The sequence below is a fragment of the Quercus suber genome, unplaced genomic scaffold, assembly GCF_002906115.3.
Source record: "Quercus suber isolate HL8 unplaced genomic scaffold, Cork oak 2.0 scaffold_76, whole genome shotgun sequence".
NCBI lineage: Eukaryota > Viridiplantae > Streptophyta > Magnoliopsida > Fagales > Fagaceae > Quercus > Quercus suber.
Genome location: NW_027069541.1, coordinates 616,089 through 636,999, shown reverse-complemented (window position 1 = coordinate 636,999; position 20,911 = coordinate 616,089). Strand labels below are relative to the sequence as shown.

The following is a 20,911-nucleotide window of genomic DNA, read 5'->3' as shown; positions in this document are numbered from 1 at the left end:
CCATTGAAAAGGTTTAGGATCACAAAATTTTTCACAATTTTTTACCATAATAGTGACGTGACAAAGTATGAATAATAAATAAAAAATTATAAGTCCATATAAAAGTGACAAGCATCTAATTACAGTCTACTATGAAAGATAATTGTGATGATAATTGTGACTTTTTAATTACTCCCGTCCATCTTGAGGTTCAACTTTCAAACCATCAGCATGGGCCATTACGAGCTCATGACATCATGTTAGAATCATGGATATACCATCCTACACTTGATCTTAGCCAAAAGGCCGAGAAAGGTATGGATGGATATACCATCCAGATCCAATAAAACTGACCAAAAAAAAAAAAAAAACAAAAGTATGCTTTTGTGCCTTAATGGTTGAGTTGTTTTTATTTTGATATTTTATGTTTCTAATTTTTTTTATTTTGGTTTAAAAATAATTCTAAATTTTTTGAAAAAAAAGAATTGAAAAAGAAAAAACAAAATATAGTAAAAAGAGATAAATCAACGGTGTTAATCACGTTGATCTTGGTATATACCAACGATGACAAATTGAGAATTGACAAAAGGGCCGGTGAAGTTCAGTTGAGTTTCTCAAGTCTCAACGAATAAAATTCAAGGATTCGAGAAGCGGAGGGCAAATCAGTCAACCTACAAAAAAGAACCCATGGCATGTACGTAATAAAATAGAAAAAACAGAGGCGAATTAGAAAGAAAGAGCAAGGACAACCAAACCTGTGGCCGCAACAAGGTTGGTTGTATCGCCGAGTCACCAGCTTTTCCCCCTCCTATAAAAACGGTCTTTTTAAAGACCCTTCCCCAGTGTACAACTACTACTACTACTACTCTCAAACCCAAACCCCAACCCCAACAAACAAGAAACACCAAAAACCTCAAAAACTAGGTAAAAAAAAAAAAAACTCAGAGTCGCAGATAGAGTTAGCGAACACCAAGGAATTCTCTCATGGATTCAGATTACGGCATTCCCAGAGAACTCTCCGACCTTCAACAACTCCGATCTCTTTACCAACCTGAACTCCCTCCTTGTCTCCAGGTCCCCCCCTCTCCTCTTTTACTATGAAATTCTTGTCGTCTTAAAAATCTGTTCTTTATTATACACTCGTATTCGTTTTGTGTTTTTATGGTTGATCTCCTATCGGGTTTTCTCTTATTATGGTGAATATGTTTTTGTTTTTGTTTTGGTTTTTTTCATGCAATGGCTTGCTCACTATGCGTTTGACAAAAATCTGTGATCTGATTGTGTGTAAGATCTACTTACGTGCGAAAAGAATTGGTGGAACTGGTTGATTAGATCTATTTTTGTTTACTGCCACTCTGTTTTGCTTTGTTTTGACACTGAGAATTTGTGGATTGTAATATCTTCAAAACCCTGCAACATTCATTTGTTTCAACTTTTTTAGCTCAAGATTTATGCTTTTTGAGTTTGACCATTGATTTCTTGTTAATTGGTATTACTTTTTCGAATCGTATTTGTTGTTTCATTGCATTGGTGTTCAGAATTTTCCCATGTCAGTTGTGTTACTATGAAATATTTTCTTGTGTTTTTCAGTTTTTAGTTTAGGGTTTTGATTTGATGGCGGTAAATCATATACTCATGTATTGTAGTGTAGTTATTACTGTTTATTGATGATGAAAATTAACATAAATGAGATATCTATTAATCCGTGCCATGAAAGGGTGCTTTCTGGTTAATAATTTAATTTTTAACAGAGTTGGAATAATGACTGAGGTAATCCTACATTGTCATCAAACAGGGAACCACTGTCAGGGTTGAATTTGGTGATGCAGCTGCGGCAGCAGACCCCGCTGATGCCCACTCCATAGCTCGTTACTTTCCAAACACTTATGGTCAGCCTTTGGCTCACTTTCTCAGGGCCACTGCAAAAGTCCCAGATGCTCAGATCATAACCGAGCATCCGGCTTTTAGGTGCACATCTGATTATAATTACATAGTCCTCTCGTGCATTTTTTATATTACACTTACATCTTATTTATCCAATGTAATATCTTTTGACAGGGTGGGAATAGTCTTTTCTGGTAGACAATCTCCTGGAGGACATAATGTTGTATGGGGTCTTTACAGTGCTCTTAAAATTTTCAACCCCAAGAGTACTTTACTTGGATTTCTCGGTAAGCTGCATTTTCTATTTGAGTTTTTAGTATCTAGTTTTTTGTAATTTAAATTAGTATGCTTGTTTGTTGTGTCTTTGTATTTATTTTATTATATCCATATGTGTGTGTATAAATCTAGACATGTATAATCATTTTCAATTTTACTTTGTTTTTATTTATTTGCTATGAATTTTTCCTTACATCAACGCTTGAAACTGGCTTGTTTGGTTGCTTTAAAACATTGGATCTCATAAAGAATTATGCATGGTTTTCGTTTCTAGATTATGTTTCATTTTTGCTTTCGTTGGGATACAAGTGAATGGTGTGTGCATTTTCTCTGTTGAAGCAAATATTATTTACTTAAGCCAGTGCCTTTGTAACTGGTAACAGGTGGTTCAGAAGGTTTATTTGCAAAGAAAACTCTTGAGATTACAGATGACGTTCTTTCAACCTACAAAAATCAAGGTAGGTATCCTGCAAGAAAATCACCACTTTGAGATATTAAATTATTTGAATTTTATGAACTGTATAAATTGGCTGTGCTTGGCCAGGTGGTTATGATTTGCTGGGACGGACAAAGGATCAAATTAGAACAACTGAGCAAGTTAATTCTGCCCTAAATGCTTGCAAAGAGTTGAAATTGGATGGCCTTGTCATTATTGGAGGTAAGGTGTAGAATATGTTTGCAGTTAGCATATATATATATATATATATATTTTTAAATTTTGAAGTTATTGAGTATAAATCTATGATATTTTTGTAGGAGTGACATCAAACACAGATGCTGCTCAGCTTGCTGAAACGTTTGCTGTAGCAAAATGCCCAACGAAGGTACTTTGCATGTGATGTATTTATTATAAGTTTATGTATTACTTCATTCATATTTATAGGTATTTGTCTCCAGAATAAAGCAATTGAATTTTAAAATGCTTTTGTTGCAATTTTATTCCTCGCATCATTTGTAACTTTAATCTAGATATATTTTTATGATACCAGTCTATTAATAGAACTTCTATTAATTTGACAGGTGATTGGTGTACCTGTTACACTGAATGGAGATCTGAAGAACCAGTTCGTGGAGACCAATGTTGGTTTTGATACAATATGTAAGGTATTAGTCAATTGATGTTGATCTTTTACTTGAAAGTGAAGTGTAGTAATAACCATCATGTTCTTTGAGGAAGTCACCTATAAAAAGGAGCCCAAAAAAAAAAAAAAAAGGTTCCCGGAGGAAGCCCTTATCTCCCTAGTGCATAATTAGCCAAATGGTAATGACCTTTTACTTGGTAGGGAAATATATGCATGAAAATTTTTGATTAAGGAAGATGACAAACTTTTTACCCCTTTATATTTTTTCTTTTAAATTACCCCCTTTTACCTTTATGTTCTGTTTCTTATTGCCTTGTGAGATTACATGCAAGTAGCAGCTGGGGCACGTTAACCTCTATTTGAATTAGGTGTAATTAAAGAATCTTGAGGATGAGAAATCAATTTTCTTCTTTTCTTTCAGGTCAATTCCCAGCTCATTAGCAATGTCTGCACTGATGCACTCTCCGCGGAGAAGGTAAAGGGTGAACTGACATTAGAATTTTTCTGTAGCCTTATTGATCTTGTTGCGCCATAAACCTCTTTTATGGTGAATCAAGAGCTCTTGTAATTGCTCTTACTATGCTCTCTGTTTTGTTCCTTTCTTCTATTCTAAATCTTAAAGTCTCCATAACTTCTTTTCTGTTCCAGTATTATTATTTTATCAGACTCATGGGCCGGAAGGCATCCCATGTTGCTTTGGAGTGCACCCTCCAATCCCATCCCAATATGGTTAGCTTTTCTTGTCTGGTGTTATGCAATTTGATTATGCCTTTGTGAAGTTATCAACACATATTTTATATTTTTCTTGATCTCTTTTCTAAATATAACTTGATATGCTCTTTGCAGGTTATTCTTGGGGAGGAGGTGGCTGCCTCAAAGCTTACACTTTTTGATATTGCAGCACAAATTTGTGATGCAGTTCAAGCTAGGGCAGAGCAAGGTTCTAAATAATTCAAGCTTTTTCATGTTGTTGGTGATAATTTCAGTTTTTGTTATCTGACCTATCTCTTTTTTCCCCCCTTCATTTTGGGGACCAGACAAGTATCATGGAGTCATCTTACTACCAGAAGGTCTTATAGAAAGCATCCCTGAAATATATGCCCTATTGAAGGTAACAGGCAGTTCAAACTAATAATTCCTGTCATAGCAACTCTCTCTCTCCCCACCCCCCTGTTAAGATGAATTATCTTGAACCATCATTTCATACCAGTGGCTTCTGTTTCCATGAAAAACTGATGTTGCAATTTTCTCTTCATAGTTTCATGTGAGACTAATGAGTTATATTATTTTATGCTCTAACATTAACATCTTGGACCTCAGGAAATTCATAGTTTGCTCAGGCAAGGTATTTCCACTGACAACATTTCTACTCAACTTTCACCCTGGGCATCTGCTTTGTTTGAATTTTTGCCACCCTTTATTAAGAAACAGGTACCAATTTGCCACGAAAAAATCACTTTGAAAGACATTGTACTTCATCTTATTCGAATGAGTTATGGGGCTCATCTGAGATTGTGTCTTTGAATGTTACAGCTGCTCCTTTACCCTGAATCCGATGACTCTGCACAGTTGTCCCAGGTAATGGTCTTCAGAGAGTTGTGTTTTGAAAAGGAATCATCAAACTTCAAGATCTTTTATATCCTTTTTGCTTTATATTACAGATTGAGACAGAGAAACTTCTCGCACATCTTGTGGAGGCAGAAATGAACAAGCGTCTGGTATTATAGATTAATCTCCATTCAGTTTTTGTTTTTGTTTTTGGTTTTTTTTCCCCCTTATACTGTCAATACTGTATTTTTAATTTTCTCTTTTCCTGTTAATAATTTTCTGGTTGCAAATTATCAAATGATGTTCCCTCTCTGTTTCTCATACTTGAATCTCTACTCTATTTTTCAAAAAAAAAAAAAAAAAAAAAACCTCTACTCTATTAAAAAAGGAAATGTCAATAAATGATAGTAGAAGTGAAATGCTAATCAATTAAGAGGATGGGAAAATAAATCCAATTGGCCTAACTACCCATAATCCATTGTGTCCATTTGTTCTTTGCTTGTCATTTTTGTCTCTCTTCTTTTATGCTAGCATGGCATTTTGTTGTCATTCTTCAAAACTTTTTGCCCTCATTAAAGTTTTGATAATCTATGTGCCATATGATGATCTAGCTCTCCTTTCGCTTCATCATTAAACACCTCTAAGAAGGCATTCCTTAACCTCTTGTTTTACTTCTATCATGTACATTTTTCTTTTTGATGCCTAAAATATTTGAACCATGATTCTAGGTGAGATAATGAGTGCTTCTTGAGATAAGAAAACCATAATTGGCTTAGAATTGGTTACAATTAACTGTTTATACTAAGTTATTTTTTGTAACAAAATGCTTAGTTGCTGATGTGTTTGGTGTTTTGAGCAGAAAGAAGGCACATACAAAGGGAAGAAATTCAATGCTATCTGTCACTTCTTTGGTTATCAGGCTCGGGGATCATTACCATCAAAATTTGACTGTGACTATGCCTACGTATGGAAACACTTGGCATTGCTTTGGCTTGTCAGCCTTTTAGCTATAAATATTTTATCACCTGTCATGATCATAGTGATTTGATATCCTTGCAGGTTCTTGGACACATCTGCTATCATATGTTAGCAGCTGGTTTGAATGGTTACTTGGCAACTGTAACTAACTTGAAGAATCCTGTGAATAAGTGGCGATGTGCTGCTGCTCCAATGACAGTAGGGTTTTCTCTCTTTTTATACTTAATATAGCCTTTCTCCTCCATAAACCCCAAGGTGCGGACCTACTGCAGGGGTTTTGATCCTAAAAATTAGTAGTAAAATTATATTTACTAGGTGTAATCACTGGTTCAACTCTTCCCTCCCCTTGGGCCACTAACTTATCAGGAAAAAAATAAAATAAAATAAAAGAGGAAAAAAAGGCATTTCTTATCCATTGCAACTCACAAATATGGATTTTGTAGTTTTCCTTAAATGTCTTTTATTTCAAGTCAAGTGAAAGTCCAGCATTTTTGGTTCTTTGGTAATGCTTGCATTTGTCAAGAATGTTAACTCCATTGACCATATTTGATGGACATTAGGCAATGATGACTGTGAAGCGTTGGGCTCAAAATCCGGGGGCCTTGTCAATAGGAAAACCTGCTATTCATCCAGCAACTGTGGACTTGAGAGGCAAAGCATATGAGTAAGTCTCCTCATCATTGCACGCAAGAATCAAGATGCTTGATTGATATAGAGTTGGGATTAGGATAAAGGAAGAAGGGAAGAAAAGAAAATAAAATTTCTAACTGATTATATGACTTGTTTGATTATTTTATTTTATTTTTAAATGGCATTACTTTTGTTATAGAATCTGTGTGTGTGTGTGTGTGTGTGTGTTGGCCAGTGGCCACAGCTTTGCTTGATGTTCATATAAATCAATGAAACATTGGTCTTTCTGCTTCATGAGATTCCATTATCACTTTGGTTGTCAACTGATTCATGACCTTGTTTGCAGTCTGTTGAGGCAAAATGCAGCAAAATTTCTGATGGATGATATCTACAGAAATCCAGGACCCCTTCAGTTCGATGGTCCTGGTGCTGATTCTAAGGTTGTAACTCTATGTGTTGAAGACCAGGATTACATGGGCCGTATCAAGAAACTGCAGGAATATCTTGACAAGGTGCTTGCTATTCTTTGATCTCTCTCTCTCTCAGGTCTTCTTTGTACATGCTATGAACTTTACAATGAAAAGGGAAAAAACAAGGACAATTATTCAGACCGCCAGATCTTTTAATCTGTCACTTTCTGTTGATGTTTCTAATAATTGGGATGTTCAAGCATGACTTTAATAATTTTTTGTATGTTTGCTTGTGACATGACAACCTGTTTTAGGGATCAAAGCCACAAATTCTATTTCTTCTCAAATTTGCACTTGTGCAAAATTGTTTTCTAGTCATGATGTGAATGTCAACATTTGACATGTATTCTCCATTATTGTCATCTATTTTTCTTAAATTACCTTTTCTCTTTTCAGGTGCGAACCATCGTAAAGCCAGGGTGTTCACAGGAGGTTCTGAAAGCAGCTTTGAGCGTCATGGCATCTGTGACAGACGTTCTTACTGCATTGGCTTCACCTTCAACTACCTCATCCCCTTAAACACAGTTGTTACCTTTCTGGTTGTGATGGCCGTGGTACTTGTCTTCCAAAATACTTGTTATCTTCACTTCTCTTTGCTTCTTTTTCTTTTTCCCCCAAATTTTATATCCTAATATTGTAGGCAGATCTGATAGATGATGGTATTAAACTGAGTTTTTCTTTGTTATTTAACATTTTTATTTTGGTACAAAATAATTATGAGTGGATTGTATTGCAAGTTTTGGAAGAGATTTTTTTTTTTTTTTTTTCGTTATGATAGGAAGGTTGATTATGTTCTCTCTGTTTTGAAGCTTCTATAAGATCAATGGCTTCATGGAATTTGACGACGTGGTCTGATACAGTTTCATATGGCATTATTTAATAGACTATTTTGTGCCTGCTCAAGGAAGCAGCCTCTTTTTTGACTATTCTTCATCATTTTGTATTTTTGTTTTTAAATCTCAATCAGAGCCCTAAGGAAGTTTGTCTGTTAGATATTGTGGATTAGAATCAATTTGCCTCCTTTGGGTTAGGCTTTTAAAGTGGAGAGGTATTGGGATGACATTTTTGTGATTGATAATTCCAGTTTCTGATTTGAATTGCAACCCAGGTGTGCGGCTTCAGTTTTTGTTGGATTATATATTGTGCTTATATCTTACATAACGTTTGCTTCACAATTTAGAATGGAAAATTAACTGAAGAAAAAAAAAAAAAACTGAAAATTATATTATTCTCAATCTGCAGGTTTTAAAAAGAAAGTAAAGAGAGGAAAATATATCTTCGTTATCTTTTATTTCTTTTTCCTTTCCCCTTTGACAAATCACACATTAGAAAAGAGGGGAGTTAAATTATTTTCTGCACTTTTATTTTCTCTGTGAATGGAAGGCATGAGTACTTTCCTTGCCAGGCAATGTTACTTCTAGGCAGTATACAATCCATATTGTCCTGCTTGCCACCCATTGAAGAATGATTTATAAATGTTCTTATATATGATAGAGAAGCTCTTTGAAGGGGCTTCCCAAAGGAATGAACTGGAAAATGTACAAATCCCCAGCAAAAGAAAAAGAAAAAGAAAAAAAAAGAAGAAAAAAAAAAAAAAACCCTTCGCAGATTAAACAGATCCACATGTCACATTCTTGGGTGCAAATATAACTACTCGAAGCAGAGAGTCATGGATATTATCCTTATGAACTAGATATGATTATATTTATTAATAAGACAGGATTACAAAATCATAATGGAGAATATAGGAGCCTTTTGATCTCTCTAAGAGATTGTGTAACTTCCTTCATGGTAAGCCTTTCATCAGAATTCGTTTTGAGACATCTTTGTGCAAGCTCTACACATTCAATTTGTTGCTTCCTGTTTCCTCCATCCAACAGATTAGCCTTCAAGTAGGATTGGATATTGCTCTCAATCTCATCCCAATTGCAACTCTGGACCCCTACAATTGAACTTTCTCCTCTGCAATTTTCTTCAGGGACTTCAAACTCATTATGCAATATGTTCCATGATCTCTTTCTTGTTAAAACCTCAAACAAGACAGCTCCAAAGCTATAAACATCGCTCTTCTCTGTATATCAGTCGGTATAGTGTGATTATGGAGAAATGAACCCAATAGCCCCCATAACTTCGGCATCTACATATTTTTTGTCCAAGGGAATTGGTAATGAGAAAGCAAACTCAGAAATTTTGGCAACATAATCATGATCCAAGAAAATATTTCTTGATTTTATATCCCGATGGACAATAGTCTTGGGTCTTCCCATGTGATCATATGCAACTACATGTGCCACTTCGGTCACTATTTTAAGCCTGCTCTCCCATGATAGCAATCGACAATCATCAAAGATATGATCAGAGAGATTTTCATTTTCTACAAATTCATACACCAACGTTGGGATTTCAATCTCTAAGCAGCAACCGTAGAACTTAACAACGTTGTTGTGGTTGTTCATCTGGGATACAACCGCTACCTCATTTATGCACCGTTTTTTGTACGTCTAAAACGAGCCTGACATAAACTTCTTGACAGATATTTCACAACCATCATGGTTCCTTTGTATACTATACAGTGGAAACTCTAACATAGTATTCCATCCACATGGTAGTTATTTGTTGCCTTTTTGAGCTCTTATTTGGAAAAGATCCGAAAGGAATTGTATTTGCCATCAAAAGAAGTGATAAGCTGCTCCAAAATTAGCCCTCCGTTTTTCAAGTAGAAATACTCCTTTGTTTGAACTATGGTTTTTTTTTTCCCCCTGAAACACTCTGGCATATTTGACCTTAAAGTATTCATTAGAATTCTCTCCAGAGAAAACTTGACTTGAGAGAGTTTGGGGCAGAGAAATGTCACATCCCAAACCCGATACCCGGATTTGTGACCATGATAGGCATGCTAATATCTAGCATAAACCTGATATTAACAAGAACTAACTAAACTTTTTACAAAAGCTTCCCTCTTTCTTTTCATTCTTGTTTCTTTATTTCTTGATATAACTTTTTACTTAATATTCAGAGCATCTACATTGTACTTCAAGTGATAACACAATCCACCAGTTATTCAAATTCTGAATTTCACATAATACATCTTTTAATACTTTAAGATACACAATTTTCATTAGATCCTAAAACACACAATATTGCAGAACTAATCATCAAATTACCAAATTAGGGTTTATACTTATAAAACTAAACTGGCCTCTCCCAAAACTCAACTAAGGTTTCCTCTGCTTCAGAATAATAAAACTTGTTGACTGAAAGAATAGAAGGGGTGAGCTACACAACTCAATAAGGGTAAGTTACATTAGAATTTAATAAAAATGCATGTAAATCAAACCATTTCATTTTATGGAGATTCAGATAAGAGAACATCTTTTCATGCATAGTACTTTATATTATTCATAATAATAATTTATACACTTCTCATAGAAAAATAATTGTTTTTCCTTTTACTTATTAGAATAATATTACAAATCCTTTCAGACTAAATTTCTTTTGTTTCTTACAAAGTCACCAAATATAATATTGATAGTTTTAAATCTCTCTCTCTCTCTCTCTCTCTCTCTCACACACACACACACACACACACACACACACACGTATATATATTCTTATTGAAAAACTATCATTTTGACTTAAATCAGATAACTGGTAACTTTGTCTTAAATTAGAAACATCTTAAAGAATAACAAAACTTTTCTTTATAAACTTCTTTTCATAAAATATTATAACTTTCATAATCACTAGACTTAATGTTTCATAAAGAATAGATATTTGATAACTTTTTAACATAAGCTTTCATCAGAAGCTTTATCTTTATAGTACACTAAAACTTTTTCATCAGATACTTTATTTTTAAAACACAAAGAACTTTAGAAACTTTTATCTTTAAAGAACAACTTTTCTTTTCTTCAGAAACTTCTTCTTTTCATAAGAGCTTTTATCTTTTCATTATGCTCATAATGCATTTCAACATAATCATTCTCTCATGATCATAAAATAACATAGCTGTTTATAATTAACATATTGGTTAGTTCATATCTGATAAGTTTGTACAGATTTGTGATGCATGTGCACGATATTGTCCACTCTAGGACGTCACAAAGATCAGAGTTACGGGCACCCCTATTTCCTCCAACTTTCATATACTGCCCGCTCTGGGATATCAGAGTTACGAGCACCCCTATTTCTTCTAACTTTTAATGGCCAATCAGATAACATTTTCCATAGAAAGTTAGTAATTTAACCATGGAAAGCCAGTAATTTAACCCCTATTGGCCGAGTTCAGATCACCAGAGGACATAATCTGAAAACATTTCATATTATACATCATAATGAAATTCATAGTTTGCATAACATTTCATAATAATAACATTTCCATTCTTTTCTTTAATCATCATGTTCATGGAATTAGTAATAGCATCAATATACTTAAATCATGTACATAAGGTTTCGAAAGCTCACGAATATGTTTTTGTTTGAAATATAATTATATGTCGTATTTCTAATCAAAAATCTTTTAATGCATAATACAATAATCTCATAACTTACCAAATGTCTATATAACTTATCCCTTACCTAAAAGCAGAGGAACCAAGAGCCTAAAGTTGAAGGAGCTCAAACTTGGGTGCTGATAACAGCTAAACCAAATATCAAAGCTTATTACTATCAATTATACCTTAGCATAAACTTACACATTCATCTCAAAACCTATCTCTTAAAATCAAGGAAATCTTAATCCCACCTCAACGAGGTTCTCACAAACATATTATGCATACATCAACAAATGATGTACCAAACTCAAGAAAAACTATCATTCTCATATTTATATCATATCTCCAAATGAGCTAACTTCATTTCAAAATATGCTTGAGATTAGGGCAATAATGCATGCATAAACATAAAATCCTTTAAGCGTAGTCATATAACCATATACACTCATATGACAACATACAACACATTGAACAAAACAACAACATGGAAAAACAGTAGAATGATTTAGAACCCCTTCTTTGAGTACTAAATTTTGAACCAAGTTATACAAAATTAATCTATGATCCAGACATACCAAATGATGAGCATACTAATATACAACTCAAATCATTCACCCTAGCTGTAGAATTAAATCCTCAAATTCAGGTATGTCACTTATTGTTCATTGTTTATTCTATCAACATATACTTGACTTATAAAATACAAATAGGCTACCAATTTACATCCAATTTTCATGCCAATTTATAGAATTGCTCCTTTAGATATCTAGTATTTTCCCTAACAGTTTCGGAGGCAAAGACTACATCCATGATTTAATAAAAACCAAACAATCCATCATACTCAAACTTGCTCTGACAGAAATTCAGTCAACTTATAAATTACACCATTATCTCTATACTCATCCAAATACTGTGAGATCAGTTCAATAACAACCGCAAGTGTCTTAACTTTCATAGGAAATATCCCTAGCATCCAAATTCACAGTATACAATTTATTGTGTAATTTATTATGTTTGAACATAGAATCTGTCACAGTGACAGCTTTGCAACATTTTCTTATAAATTCACAAACAATTATCAAACGATGGTATTTTCATATGAAATTTAATACACACATACTAGACATATTATATAATAATTCCAACAAACCTTTTACTCATAGCTGTTCTAGAAAAAAAAATACAAAATTTAGAATGTCCAAACATGTTAACCAATGAGTGCAACTCTTAACAAGTTCATGAAGTGCCTATTAACTAACTCTCAACAAGTTTCAATTACTGTATCAACCACACATTCAACACCTCAATTAGCAATTCCATAAGTTTATCTAGCTATTTTACTCATTTTAACACTTACCCATAACATATTATATCTTAGTCTATCATCTAGGAGCACATGCAAGCATAAACAATAATTCAATTCATATACGGGCAATCAACAGTCTCTAGAATCCAACACACCCATATACAAATTCATATAACCATCACTTAAGTTTAAACTTTAAATGGACAATAGATTAAAAGAATTAGATTTTTCCCTTACCTTAGGCCAGGGAAGGACCCGGGATTTCAAGCTAGGGGGGTCGAAGTTAGGCGAATTTTTTTTTCAAATACACATCCATATAGTATTAAAAAATTATCAATCAAGATAAATACACAAAAATCATTGTTTCTTAATATATTAAGATACAATCAACTACCAACAAAAACAAAAGACATGAAACACTATTGTTGTTTAATACAATCATCTATGAAAAGGGAACTCGATGCTCTTTTAAATCTTCAAAATCATCTATGAATGAATCTAAAATGTCAAAGCTATATCCTTTTCAATGTATAAATTTAGTATTTTTCACTTCTTTTAAATTTATAAATTTATCTAATTTAGCATCATGAGTTAACAATACGCAAAAGTGAATTACTGTTATTTTCTTAAATTTATGTGACAATTTACTAATATTATATAATTTGTTTTTTTCTTTTGTCTTTGGTCTTTGTATTTCTGCTTTTATTTATCTCTTTGTCTTTGTCTTGTCTCCATATTTTTGACCCTCACCTAGTCCCACTACCGACACTATGAATTTATTATGCACTACCACCAAAAACTTTTCCTAACTTTACCATTTTTTTTTCTATCACTTGTCCCTATTATTGCCCAACTACTAGTCAACAAACAGTCAAACATATTCTCTCTCTCTCTCTCTCTCTCTCTATATATATATATATATATATATAATATAAGAGAGAGAGTCACAAACACAGAGTGATACAGAGTCACAAAGCCAAAAAGCCAAAAAAAAACATTATAGGCACAAATTCAATTCACAATCACTAACATCAATTCATCACTATCAGTAAAAACACAAACACCATAAGTCCACAAGCACAGATTGTTAGATTCAAAGATTCACAAACAATCAAAAACTATATTAGGTTTTGAAGGATTGATTAAATACTTGTGAACTGTGAAAGCTGGAGCAAAGAAGCTGGGCTGGGTAGATCGAGCAATTGGCGGGAAGATAGCTCTCGCGTCGGTGTGGCGGTGTTGGTGAGTGGCCATTTGGTCTGCGACAGGCAACAACTGACAAGGACTAGGATGGGTTTGCAATATGGGTCTTGCGTGATAGCGGCGTGGGCAGCGAGATGGGTCTCTCTCGCGTGGTAGCGGCATCACAGCGTGGGCGGCGGCAATATGGGTCTCTCTCGCCTCTCACTCTCTCAATTTCTCTTTGTACTACTCTCTACTCTTTAAGTTTGTCTTGCCTCTCACTCTTTGTCTCACCTCTGACTTTTTCTTCTTCTTTTTCAATTCGTTTTTCCATTTGGTTTTGGACTACTGCATTTTTTTTTTAACATTTACATGGGCTCTGGGCTGGCCGACTAGGATTAGTGGGATGATTTATGATTTTTGGAGGGGGGCCTGGGCTACAAAGAAAGGGGGGGCCCAAGTCTTCTTGTTGTTTTTTTTTTTGGGAAAATTTACTTACTAATTTTTTTTTTAGGCCAAGAGGGGGCCCAGGCCCCCTTAGGCCCCCACCTGGGTCCGTCCCTGCCCTAGGCATAGGTTCTTGAAGTGATAGAGCTAGACTCACTCTAGCTATAAGTTAGGAACAAGAGCTTGAGAAGAATTGAAAGAAACTTCCTTGTTGCTGCTGGACCCATAGGTGTGAGAGGGAGAGGAGAGTTGAGAGTTATTCCCTTTTGATGTTTGGATTTGTGGGAATAGAGAGGGTGAGAGCTTCTTGATTGTTCTAGTTGTTTTGAGAAAGTTACAATAAGAAATGAGGTGGAGCTTGTTTATTGCGTGGCCGGCTAGGTATTAGTCTTTGGAGATTTATGGAGGACAAGTGTTGCTCATGCATAATTTAAGATTACTATTTCCTTTATTAAACCACATCAATCTTTGATCTCCTTGATTGGCTTGGATTTAAATCCACACTTATGACACCAATGGTTAATTACACCTTAATATTATCACCTACTAGTTGTTTTCTTAATACTCTTATCACTCAAAACTTCATTTTAAGCATAGCACTAACTAATGATTATGTTAAATTAACAATCAACATGTTAACTTCCTTAATCTATAATTAGATGGTAACCTATTTACAACATTACCCACTTAATTAAGTAGCATATATTACTTTGTACATACTTAGTATATAATTATAAGAGAGATGCTACGTTTACAACAATTTTACAACATTTTTACAACAAATCACAGGTGGTTAGTTGTTATTGGTTCAAATTTGAAACTAACACTAAGATTATTTTTTTGCTCCAACAATAACAACCAGTAACAACCTGCCACTTAGGATTTGTTGTAAAAATATTGTAGAAATGTTGTAGACATATCATTTCTCTAATCATAATACAATTAGCCATTCAATTATTTATAATCTTTACAACTTTTATTCAATGGCATTAATAATAATATGCTTATTAAATACTCTTCTATTAATTATAGAAAGTAAACGGCTCAAAATAATAATTAACCACTCAAATATATAGGTTAATTATAAAGTTGGGTTGGGATGTTACAAGAGAGATTGGTGTTAGTTTATGGATATCATGATGTAGGACAGAATGTACAATTTAATTTTTGTAATTATTTAATTACAAGGTATTTTTATGTAAAAAACGTTATTTTAGGTTTAGGGTTATTATTTCCTTATTTTTAGATGCTTTTAATGTTAACTAGGTCAAATTTTGTTCCTGTTATGGTTAGGTATTAATTAGGAATTATTTTAAAATATATTTTCTTATTTGTCAAGTTTTACGAAACCCTTAAATAAGCCCCTAAGTTTGTAAACGTTTTTAAAACAATTATTCAGTTAATAAAATTCAAACTTTTGTCTTTTGAAGCAAACATGTTCTGCTTCTTAACGCTTCCGCATCCCGTCTCATATCGCTTGTGTCCGGTGCTTTTTTTGCATGTGGATATATGTCCAAAAATAGACATGTGTTTGAATCGTACTGTGTTTAGTGCAAAAAGGCGCTAGATACAAGTTTCAACCTTATCCTTTGTTTGGTTGCAAACGAAGGAAGAGAAAAGAAAGATCAAAAGAAATAAGTAGAGGAAAGGAAATGAGAGAGGAGAAAAGAAAATAATTCTCTATTATATTGTTGAATAGGGAGGGAAACAGAAAAGAAAAGAGAAGTTTAGAGGAAAGAAACCAAGAGAAAAATATATGTAATTTTACTTTTATGCCCACATGAATGTAAAAGTTGGATGAGAGTTACGGGAAAAAAATGTAAAATTGGTTCATAAGAAATTAAATACGTGGGGTCTACTTATTTGATAGATTCTTGTGTGCCTGCCCAAGGAAGCAGCCTCTTTTTTAACTATTCTTCATCATCTTGTATTTTTGTTTTTAAATCTCAATCAGAGCCCTAAGGATGTTTGTCTGTTAGATATTGTGGATTAGAATCAATTTGCCTCCTTTGTTTAGGCTTTTAAAGTGGAAAGGTATTGGGATGACATTTTTGTGATTGATAAATCCAGTTTCTGATTTGAATTGCAAGCCAGGTGTGCGGCTTCAGTTTTTGTTGGATTATATATTGTACTTATATTTTACATAACGTTTGCTTCACAATTTAGAATGGAAAATTAACTGAAGGAAAAAAAAAAAAAAACTGAAAATTATATTATTCTCAATCTGCAGGTTTTAAAAAAAAAGTAAAGAGAGGAAAATCTATCTTCGTTATCTTTTATTTCTTTTTCCTTTCCCCTTTGACAAACCACACATCAGAAAAGAAGGGAGTTAAATTTTTTTCTGCGCTTTTATTTTCTCTGTGAATGAAAGGCATGAGTACTCTCCTTGCCAGGCAATGTTACTTCTAGGCAGTGTACAATCCTATTGTCCTGCTTGCCACCCATTGAAGAATGATTTATAAATTCTTAGAGATTTACTAATGTATGCCCTAAAGACACACAAATCCCAGCAAAAGAAAAAGAAAAAAGAAATTAACTATTTTAAGAAACTTTTTATGAAAAAACGAAAAGTAATTAACTGTGAAAAAACGAAAAGTAATTAACTGTTTTGATAGTTTTTTTAGTTCTCCATAAAAACTTTTTCAAAATAAATAGTTAACTGGACCCATGTTCTTATTTATGATAGAGAAGCTCTTTGAAGGAGCTTACCGAAGGAATGGACTGGAAAATGTACAAATCCCAACAAAAGAAAAAAGAAAAAAGAAAAAAACCTTCGCAAATTAAGCAAATCCACGTCACATTCTTTGGTGCAAATATAACTGCTCAAAGCAGAGAGTCATGGATATTATCCTTATGAACTAGATTTTATTAAATGATGATATTTATTAATGAGAAAGGACTACAAAATCATGTTGGAGTATCTAGGAGCCTTTTGATCTCTCTAAGAGATTGTGTAACTTCCTTCATGGTAGGCCTCTCATCAGAATTCATTTTGAGACATCTTTGTGCAAGCTCTGCACATTCAATTTGTTGCTTCCTGTTTCCTCCATCCAACAGATTAGCCTTCAAGTAGGATTGGATATAGCTTTCAATCTCATCCCAACTGCAACTTTGGACCCCTACAATTGAACTTTCTCCTCTGCAATTTTCTTCAGGAACTTCAAACTCGTTATGCAATATGTTCCATGATCTCTTTGCTGTTAAAACCTCAAACAAGACAGCTCCAAAGCTATAAACATCGCTCTTCTCTGTATATCGGCCGGTATAGTGTGATTCTGGAGAAATGAACCCAACAGCCCCCACAACTTCAGCATCTACATATTTTTTGTCCAAGGGAATTGGTAACGAGAAACCAAACTCAGAAATTTTGGCAACATAGTTATGATCCAAGAAAATATTTCTTGATTCTATATCCCGATGGACAATAGTCTTGGGTCTTCCCATGTGAACATATGCAATTGCATGTGCCACTTCGATCACTATTCTAAGCCTGCTCTCCCATGATAGCAATCGACGATCATCAAAGATATGATCAGAGAGATTTCCATTTTCTGCAAATTCATACACCAACGTTGGGATTTCAGTCTCTAAGCAGCAGCCGAAGAACTTAACAACGTTGTTGTGGTTGTTCATCTGGGACACAACCACTACCTCATTTATGCACCATGTTTTGTACGTCTGAAACGAGCTTGACATAAACTTCTTGACAGATATTTCACGACCATCATGGATTCCTCTGTATACTATATAGTGGAAACTCTTATATAGTATTCCATCCACACGGTAGTCATTTGTTGCCTTTTCGAGCTCTTGTTTGGAAAATATCCGAAAGGAATTGTATTTGCCATCAAAAGAAGTGATAAGCTGCTCCAACATCAGCCCCCCGCTTTTTAAGTAGAAACTCTCCTCTGTTTGGGCTATGGTTTTTTTCCGTTCCCTAAAACATTGTAGCATATTTGACCTCAAAGTATTCATTAGAATTCACTTTAGAGAAGACTTGTCTTGAGAGCGTTTGGGGAGAAGAGAGATTGGTCTCTCACTCTCTCCAGAGAAGACTTGACTTGAGAGAGTCTGGGGTGGAGAGAGGTGTGTGGTTAAAGTCCTTTCTACGAAAGCGTGTGGCTGGCCATGCCGTGTAGGTTATGCATAAAGTGTACTTTTATTTTATTTTCATTTTGTTTGATTTGACTTTTTTTCATATGTTTATTTGTTCTTAAAAAATTAAAATAATCAATATATCAAAACATTATAAATGTATATGATTAAAATATATTATTTTTATCATTTAATTTATATAAAAATAATAATATAACATGTATTTGGTTGTAGTTATTAGATTATTATTATTTTTTTTTATATATTGAAATTTGAATGATTGTTTACCTTTTATTTAGCAATCTTTAAATTATTAGTATTTTTTTTTTCAAATTTTAGTCATTATATTTAATGGGTGATTATTTAATTTGAAAATTCTAGGTTCATGGACATATTTTGGAGACGGTAATTCAAAAATAATACACTTTGGATTCTGATTATTAAATTGTATGTACATTACTATTAGTATGGATATAATTAATATATACACAAAGAAAAAAGTTAATTGTTTAATTTTATATTTGGCCTCCCAAATATAAATTCATGGTTCCGCTACTAGAAAAGAAATAAGTAAAGGAAAGGAGACGAGAGAGGAAAAAAGAAAATAATTCTCTCACATATAGTTGAATAAGGAGGGAAAGAGAAAAGAAAAGAGAACTCTAGAGAAAGGAAACCAAAAGAAAAATATATGTAATTTTACTTTTATGCCCACACGAATGTAAAAGATGAATGAGAGTTATGGGCAAAAATGTAAAATTGGTTCATAAATATTTAAATATGTGGGGTCTATTTATTTTTATTCCGTTGTTTCTCTCCAAATCCGCCCAAATTGTTTCTCTGTTTCTCATATCAATTTTACAAGTACGTCTTAGCTAAATCATGTAGTTCAATGGCAGAGACAAAGACTATGAGACACAAGAGATTTGGACTCCCCTGGACGAGTCCAATGACACTTTAATTGCAGTACAAGCAAGGTTTATTTCAAGCAGTGTGATCAGCTAAAAACTTTGGATTGAAGCATTATAAACTGTAAACAGTAAAAAACTCATTTTTAACAGCCGAGCCAAAATATTCATGGTTGTAGATTGAAAGTTTGAAACCCAATAAATGCATGCACTAATACACGTGGGTTCTGACCACACACTCAGTTGACTCCACTCCATTCTCTTTCAAGAGAGCCACGTGTTGTCAGGGCATTGGTTCAAAGAAACAGCAGCACGTGATAGTAAAGCACCTTTGACCGTTGTGACTAAACTATTAAACTAGGACCTGTCTTCTTTCTTTCTTCCTTCATTGGTTTGGTTTGGTTTAGTTGGGGGTTGGTGGATAATTAGAGCTCTGATTCAAAAGGGTTTTTGCTTTGACAGTTTGGTAAGCTCTGTCTCTCTCTCTCTTTTCCGGACAACTATTTTTCATTGGTTTAGAATTGGTCACTTTTTGCTCTTTTTTAATCAGAGTGCGTTTTCTTTTTAATCTTTAGATTTATAGATCGTACTATTATTTTGTCATTGGTTTTTGATTGTTTACAGTATGGCTAGGCTTTGACCTGTGCTTTAGGGCCTCCTTTGTCCTTTCTTTTGACACTTTCATCCTTTTCTTTTAACCATATATGATAATGATACTGTTTTGAGACTCTTTTTATGGTTACTTGTACTACAGTATGAGATGGCGTTTAGTGAGTTCATTGCCATTAAATTAACGCCAAATTACTTGTTTGAGATGATAGTTTATGATTGTTATTTGCAACTTACCAACTAAAGAAACAGAGTGAACGTAAGAAGGGTAGAAATTTAGTGGCTTTTAAATTTTGGTATACCAAGTTTAGGTACTAGGTGTTTTTTTTTTTTTTTAATAAATAGGCGGAGTTGGAATTTAGATTTAAATTATTCTTCGAGAAGAAACTTTACCAAGTTTAGCTACTGGTTTTTATTTTTTTTATTTTTGATAGATAGGCAGGATTAGATTTTTAGATTTTTTTTTTTTTTTTTTTTGACAAGAAACCTTACCAAGTTTAGCTTTAATAAAAATGTTGTAGTATTTTTTGCACCAACAAAAAACTAATCTACCAGCATGTTGTTCGCACAGAACTAGCTAATGCTTTGTCAAAGATGAGTTGCACATAAGACTGGTTATCTACCTTCCTTTCACATCATACAGATTTTGATGCATATTGGTGGCACGGCATTGTTTGTAGCATCATGACAACAATGATTACATCTTCATCGAACATCATTTGTAGCTCCGTTTGGTAAATTGTACTTTCCATTTGACAAGTGGAACCAGACAGCTAGTTTAGTTATTGAAAATTTGGAGGTGTATATGAAAATATGATGGATTAGGATCCAGTGTGCACCGGGTGCAATTCACCTCATTTGTCTCACAATTTTTTTACTTTTTACTTTTTTAACTTCTATTTTTTACTTCTCATAAATTTTTCTTAATTTTTTTTAATTAATAATTGAGATTGAAAGTTATTTTTTACAATTATCAATTTCAGTCATTAAAAGTAATTGCATGTGCAATACATGCAATACTTTAAAT

At 33.6% G+C, this 20,911-nt stretch overlaps 2 protein-coding genes and 1 pseudogene across 3 annotated transcripts; 1 reads left to right on the top strand and 2 right to left on the bottom strand.

Annotated features, from left to right (window-relative positions):
* The first annotated feature begins 797 nt into the window (after window positions 1-797).
* LOC112029948 (pyrophosphate--fructose 6-phosphate 1-phosphotransferase subunit alpha) lies at window positions 798-7,950 on the top strand. Of its 2 annotated transcripts, XM_024062628.2 has the most exons (20): window positions 798-1,053; window positions 1,775-1,947; window positions 2,038-2,150; window positions 2,523-2,597; window positions 2,684-2,797; window positions 2,896-2,963; window positions 3,160-3,243; window positions 3,643-3,696; window positions 3,870-3,950; window positions 4,068-4,161; window positions 4,259-4,332; window positions 4,542-4,652; window positions 4,755-4,799; window positions 4,883-4,939; window positions 5,629-5,733; window positions 5,829-5,945; window positions 6,308-6,411; window positions 6,724-6,889; window positions 7,244-7,401; window positions 7,657-7,950. In XM_024062628.2, the coding sequence occupies exons 1-19, from the start codon at window positions 964-966 to the stop codon at window positions 7,364-7,366; spliced, it is 1,848 nt and encodes a 615-aa protein (XP_023918396.1). In that variant the 5' UTR covers window positions 798-963; the 3' UTR covers window positions 7,367-7,401; window positions 7,657-7,950. The 2 variants fall into 2 exon arrangements, with proteins under 2 accessions (XP_023918396.1, XP_023918395.1); XM_024062627.2 differs by lacking the exon at window positions 7,657-7,950 and having other exon boundaries at window positions 7,244-7,583.
* A 354-nt stretch (window positions 7,951-8,304) lies between these two features.
* On the bottom strand, window positions 8,305-10,509 carry LOC112029949 (non-functional pseudokinase ZED1-like; annotated as a pseudogene).
* Window positions 10,510-16,924: 6,415 nt separating this feature from the next.
* Window positions 16,925-18,363, bottom strand: LOC112029996 (wall-associated receptor kinase-like 10). Its single transcript, XM_024062681.2, has one exon. The coding sequence runs from the start codon at window positions 18,248-18,250 to the stop codon at window positions 17,183-17,185; it is 1,068 nt and encodes a 355-aa protein (XP_023918449.2). The 5' UTR covers window positions 18,251-18,363; the 3' UTR covers window positions 16,925-17,182.
* Window positions 18,364-20,911: the final 2,548 nt, after the last annotated feature.